Source organism: Oncorhynchus kisutch, linkage group LG16, assembly GCF_002021735.2.
Source record: "Oncorhynchus kisutch isolate 150728-3 linkage group LG16, Okis_V2, whole genome shotgun sequence".
Taxonomy (NCBI): Eukaryota; Metazoa; Chordata; class Actinopteri; order Salmoniformes; family Salmonidae; genus Oncorhynchus; species Oncorhynchus kisutch.
This window is the reverse complement of record NC_034189.2, coordinates 33,120,233-33,127,087: the sequence shown is the minus strand read 5'-3', so window position 1 is coordinate 33,127,087 and position 6,855 is coordinate 33,120,233. Positions and strand designations below refer to the sequence as shown.

Sequence of the window (6,855 nt, the reverse complement as noted above, 5' to 3'; positions counted from 1 at the left end):
TATTTCAAGACATGGAATATGAGGGTGCAGTGAGATAGCCAATGGTTGGACGAAACCTCTCATTTAATACCCCAGAGTTGGATGATACTTTTCTAATCATTATCTTAAATACTAAAAACTGGAAATCAACCAATCCTCCATTGTTAACGCAATGTAATAGCCTCTCTACTGTATATAGCCTCCCTACTGTTATTTTTCAATGTCTTTTAACTGTTGTTTTTATTTCTTTACATATCCATTGTTCACCTAATACATATGTTTTACTTAAAAAATTGCACTGTTGGTTAGGGCCTGTAAGTAAGCATTTCACTGTAAGGTCTACTACACCTGTTTGTATTCGGCGCACGTGACAAATAAACTTTGATTTGAGTGTATTAGACAATGTAAACACACTAATAGACCAGGAGGTGGAATAATACCCATTTTATGCAGGAATTTAACAACTTAATTACTCCGTTAAACTGGCATACAAACTCGGTAGCACAGAGTAGATACTTCATACGACTTGAGTAATATTGCATTATGGGTAGTTCATAAGTTTCCCAAAATAAATTAATGCATATGTAATGACGCAAAAACATAACTGTTTGTACTTATAGGTAAACAGATTGTGACTACAACTAGCTTACTAAGTCTTTAACCACACTGTGTTGTTACACTGGTGAGTAAAAACTAATGCGTCCTACACTTTAACTTGTCTGAAGATAACGTTTACATTTTACTCAAATGCGTTACCCACTCCAGTCAGTAGATGACGATGTGCGACTTTAAGGCAAAGCTGCTAGTGTGACGTATAATCTACTGGACGGAACGCTTCTTTCAACAGCAGCAACAGTTAGTCAGACACCTCGGTAGCTTGCTAGACTAAATACCCGAACCAATAAAGCTCTTTAGACGCTTTAGTGTATATTACCCACTGCATTTTTAACCCACTTCTGTCGTCTAGTTAGTTATCCGATTTCATTTAATATTTACGGTGTTGTTGTTATTAGTCAGCTAGCGGGCTGGTTTCGTTAGCATTAGCCTAGCTAGCGAACATCTCCGACCATGAGTTCACCAAGCTACTCTCCTGATAAAGAAGAGGCGGTCTGCTGGACGGAGAAAGAAGCTCTGGTGAAAGAGGAGGAGGAAGAGGAGGCTGTTTCAATACAAAAACAAGTAGATGGTGAGGCTGTTTCCGTGAAAGAAGAAGAGCAAGACGTTAGAGTGAAAGAAGAGGAAGACGCGTTCAGAGTGAAAGAGGAGGAGGATGTTACAGTAAAAGAAGAGAAAGAGGATGATGCAGTTTTTGGAGTGAAAGAGGAGGAGGAGATGACTGTCACATCCAAAAAAGAGGAGGAAGGAGAGGAGGAAACTGGACATCTGGGCCCGGTTTCCCAAACGCATCTTAAAGCATCCAATGGTTCTAACGGTGAACTTAGCCGTAAGATGCTTTTGAGAAACCGTTCCCTGATTAACACTAGTAAGTACTGTCTTAAAAACAGAGGCACAAACTCTGCCGTTTAACTGTTATTTGGTGTTAAAGCAGAAATCTGCAATTGCTCCATCCATTTTTTGACTTTTAAATTATTTATATATAGCCATTGATTCTTGAAGAATATAACACATGCCTCATGAGCTTAGTTCAACTGTTGTACCCCATCAGAACCCCAAATAAGCGTTTTTTACTCCAATGTAAATCAACACTGTATAGCCTCAAAACATTGTTAAAACTATGATGATATCATGGATGGTCAGTCCTTGCATCCATAGGTCTGTTTATGAATTTGAAAGTAGTTCCATTTCTCTAACCCCATCATCATCTTATTACCAAAACAGATTGGTTGATTGGTGTGGGTAAAAAAAAAAAAACAGCAACAAAATGGCTGCCCAGAGACTTGGTAAACAGTTGAGGGATGGGGCTGGAGAAATGTAACCCTCTCAAATTCAAATAGAAAGCTATTGTAGCAACCGTAACCCAACACCTAGCGACCTCTTCAAGAAGTTCAGACATCTTGGTGTAAAAGTTATAAGGTGTTCGTTCGCTTGACAGTCAGTGGACCCAGGTTTGAGTTCAGCTCAGGGCTACCCCCTGAATTCACTACACTATGAATACAAGGACTGGTCATAATGATAGTTTAATCAGGTTTCTAGGCTATATAGTATATTCTAGAATTCATCCATGAGGTCATAATGATAGTTTAACCGGGTTTCTAGGCTATATAGTATATTCTATTATATATATATATATATATATATATATATATATATATATAGTATATTCTAGAATTCATCCATGATGTCATAATGATAGTTTAACCATGTTTCTAGGCTTCATCCATGATGTCATAATGATAGTTTAACCAGGTTTCTAGTATATATAGTATATTCTAGAATTCACCCGTGATGTCATAATGACACTTTAACCAGGTTTCTAGGCTATATAGTATATTCTAGAATTGCCAGTGAAGATTTCCTGTGGAGGTCAAATTGTTAGAGCTGTTGGTAAGTCATTGTATAATATTCAGCCAATTTATTTTCATGCCATTACATTAAAGGCTAAACATACTGAGATTTAATTACATTCATGAATTGTTTTGAAACCTTTGTTTTAAACTCTTCTCAAACATACATTAAAATACAACACCTGTTTGGCCCCTCCCCTTCCTGGGTTGGTGAACAGAGGTATTAAATTGAATGAATGAATCTGAGCCTCACGCTCATCACCTGTGGAAGGCGAGGCTTCCAGCGAGGTGTGGATTTAATGGTACGTTGTACCTAGTTTCCTTCGTTCAGGGAACAGTAGTTATAGTCATAATATTAAGCTTGTCAAATGATGAACTTAAATACGGGATCTAGCTGTCGGACAGTTTTTTTTTGTATTCAGATCTCTGAAATGCACTCTAACTAAATCACATTTAGTGTCTCCTTATGTTACACTGGGAAAACAGTTTTCATGGGCACAGCAATTATAAATAATTTCAGAGTTTCCTAAATCCAATGGTTCTAACCGAGAGTCACCTTAACTTTATAGAAACACCCAAATGGATACTGTCATTAACGCGGTTCTTCAATAATTACACATCATTCTTAATACTGTAGCTGTTATTAAGTTACAGTCACATGTTCAACTATCATCAGCTGATCCAGGAAATAATTTTCTGAATTCCAGTCAAGTGACAAACATCACGACATGCAACAACAACCAAAGTGATTCTTCATTCATTACTCTGGTAAAGACAGTTATGCCGTGCTCCACGTTGGATTCAACATCCCTAACAAATTGATGTTTATAATGTTATTGTCTGCTTGATTTACTGTAGGGTCTCGTTAGTCTGTTTGCACACAGAGATACTTTGCTCATAATGTGTAGAGAACTGTTCCTTGATGGATAGGCTATTGTACAACACACACAGCTATTTTCTTATTCAGGACATTTAGAATGACAACACATTACAGAGTAGCCTAGTGGGATTATTGACAAAATTATCTGGTGATCAGGTTATGAAATGTCAAGACATTTTCGTTTCCATGTTTCACCTGAAATATTTAATTATTTATAGTCCTAGGTCTATGTTGTTGTTAGGTGAAGCCATGGTTCCTACAGTAGGTCTATGTTATTGTTAGGTGAAGTTATGGGTCCTACAGTAGGTCTATGTTATTGTTAGGTGAAGTTATGGGCCAATTTGGCAATTTGTACAAACCTTCATTGTCAGGTTGATGGAACAGCTAGCCAAAGAGCATTTTACTGGTTGAAGTGTTTTAAAAAAAGTATAAAGCAGTTGATTTGGGACAATAACATAAACATATTAAGCAGGTGATTCAAGCGAGCCTTATAATCCAAAAGTAATGTGAAATGCACTCATAAGCAACCTGGAAATTGATGCTATTTTTGCTGTCAGCCTATGAGAACTCCCCTGAGTTTTCTCCCATGGTGGTGAATTAGTGAATAGACACCAGAGCTTAATGTGAGTTTCCTTGAGGAGCACGCCTGATCTTGCGCTGTAATATTCAGAATACATTGTGCAAAACTATAATCTTTGCTCACCATTTTTGCTCCAGGCAGATATACTACATCCATAACTAGTGGTTTCCTCATTAGCAGGGAGGAGTTTCTGCAACCAAATTGCGTGTGCTTTGCCCTCGTGCCGCAATTTTAGCAAACACAGAAAGGGGCCTATATTGGAGACCAGAAGTCATCTGGTACAGTGCTTGGGATTTCAACAACTTGAATAACTTATTTCTAGCCTACAATCATTGATATTACTACTAATTTGAAAACAAGACAAAATTACTATTCTTGCTCACTTGACTGTCTTAATTGTCAAATAATTTAACAGATGTCAATTGTTGTACAACTTCATGGGTAGGCTCTGCGCATCACCTTTTAACTCAAATAAACAGTGGATTTCTGCTGTTGTGGGCCTTTAACCATCTGTCTGACTTTTTTGTTTACACAGGAGAGAGAAGTGATTATTGTGGATCCTCTGGGGAGCCTCAACAACCTCATAATGCTGACGAGGCAGAGAAAAGTATCTTCAGATCAGAACACATCAAGAAACACCAGCAGAGACCCACAGGGAAGAAACCTCACCACTGCTCTGACTGTGGGAAGAGTTACTTAAGATCAAATTCACTGAAAGTACACCTGAGAATACACACTAGAGAGAAACTTCACTGCTGCTCTGACTGCGGGAAGAGATTCACCTCTTCAGTAGACCTTAAAATACATCAGAGAATTCACACTGGAGAGAAACCTTATGGCTGTGATCAATGTGGGAAAAGTTTTACTCAGCCAAGCAACCTGAAATCACACCAAAGAATACACACAGGAGAGAAACCATTTAGCTGTAATCAATGTGGTAAGAGTTTTATTCAGTCAAGCAGCCTGATAGTGCACCAGAGAACACACACAGGAGAGAAATGTTATAGCTGTAATTATTGTGGGAAGAGTTTCACTCAGTCAAGCAGCCTGATAGTGCACCAGAGAACACACACGGGAGAGAAGCCATATGACTGTCCTCAATGTGGGAAGAGTTTTGTTACATCTGGCAGTCTGAAGACACACCAGAGAACACACACGGGAGAGAAACCTTATAGCTGTGATCAATGTGGGAAGAGTTTTACTCAGCCAAACAGCCTGATAGTACATTTGCGAACACACACAGGAGAGAAATCTTATAGCTGTGATCAATGTGATAAGAGATTCTCTGATAAAAGATTTCTGATCAAACATCAGAAAATACATACATAAAGGAGTTGTTTCATGATATCAATGAAATAATGTCACAATGTGGAATGTTTTTTAAAATGTAGAAGGAATATTTTAATGAATGTCACAATATAGAACCCTAAGTGCCCCCTGTTTATTTGACTTTTAGCATGATTTTTAGCCTCAGGGGAAAAAATCCAGCTCTGAATTGAGAGTACTATTTATGAGATTTAACAAAACGTGTTGTGTAACACCATGTTTGCCACCCTCTTGAATCAAAACGGTAAACTTCAAAATGTAGCTGACTGTCTTATTCAGGTTGTCCTCTAACCAGTGAGGTAAAATATATCTCCCATTTCCATGTGTTTTTTTAATTGTGTTAGTTTCAACAGCACATACAACTGATTTCCCTCCTAATCGATATCGGTGATTTATTGCTACTTGTCAAAACAACAGCGTTTCTGGTGCTTGTGCAGTTTTTATGGTGCTTCTATGATTATTGTGGCAGATATGTGTTTATTTTTTTATTTAACCTTTATTTAACCAGGTAGGCTAGTTGAGAACAAGATAAAGGAAAGCAGTGTGACACAGACAACACAGAGTTACACATGGAGTAAACAATAAACAAGCCAATAACACAATAAACAAGTCAATGACACAGTAGAAAAAAGAAAGTCTATATACAGTGTGTGCCAAAGGCATGAGGAGGTAGGAGCGAATAATTACAATTTAGCAGATTAACACTGGAGTGATAAATGAGCAGATGATGATGTGCAAAAGAAAATGTAAATAGCACATTTTATGTTGAGGTTTTCAATATATCACAAACTGTTTCTGCATTTTGGTTATTGATTTGGACACTTTAAAACTATGTTTTGACATTGGGCTATCCCATCTCGCAAAATGTTGTTGAAAAGAAGACAAGGCCCGACATTCAATATACGTTCGGTTATAGTTGAAAATATGTATTTCCAGGTCGTTTTTTCAATGACTTGAAAACATATTAATTTCAACTTACTTGCAGCCTATACACATGGACGCAGTATAATAAATTGGTCTATAATCAATGTATTAACAATTTTAGGAGAGTTCTAGATGCGAGTGAGTTTAAAAAACAAGATTGTAGAAAAATATATATTTAGAAATACATGCTTTTAATTGTTGGAAGCCAGTAGACGCCATGTTTATATTGTAGAAAGTGAATCATGTCAAATGGAAGCTGTTTTCTGTTGGTGGTGAGCAAACTTGTCCAACAAAAATATAGGATATATTTGTTGTCTTGACGGGGGAGGTGTTACAGGCTTTGGTTTTTCCATTTATGTTTTGAGGTTGGACTGTAGCACATATAGCTCGTTAGCACGTAGGGCGCACTGATTGGTGTCACCTCGTTAGTCAGTATGTGTTACACCTGTGCTGGCTTGTCCATCTCGTTATGGTTGAATATTGCATCCAATTGTTAATATTTTAATCAATGGATTTTCCTCAGGATGCTCATTAGTCTTTCAGTTGTTATTCTTCAGTTTTTTATCGTCTTATGTTTGTTGTGTTGTAAATATTTCTGTTTATTTTCTTTGTTTTGTATACATGTTTTCCTCTGAAGTCATTGTGTTGCATCCATGTCTGAAATGTGCTGTATAAATAAAGCATGTTTTGATATTGTAAAA

At 37.2% G+C, this 6,855-nt stretch overlaps 1 protein-coding gene across 1 annotated transcript; it reads left to right on the top strand.

The window, feature by feature from the left end:
* The first annotated feature begins 817 nt into the window (after nucleotides 1–817).
* Nucleotides 818–6,855, top strand: LOC109906622 (zinc finger protein 664-like). The gene is made up of 2 exons (XM_020504431.2): nucleotides 818–1,462; nucleotides 4,440–6,855. The coding sequence occupies exons 1-2, from the start codon at nucleotides 1,048–1,050 to the stop codon at nucleotides 5,231–5,233; spliced, it is 1,209 nt and encodes a 402-aa protein (XP_020360020.2). The 5' UTR covers nucleotides 818–1,047; the 3' UTR covers nucleotides 5,234–6,855.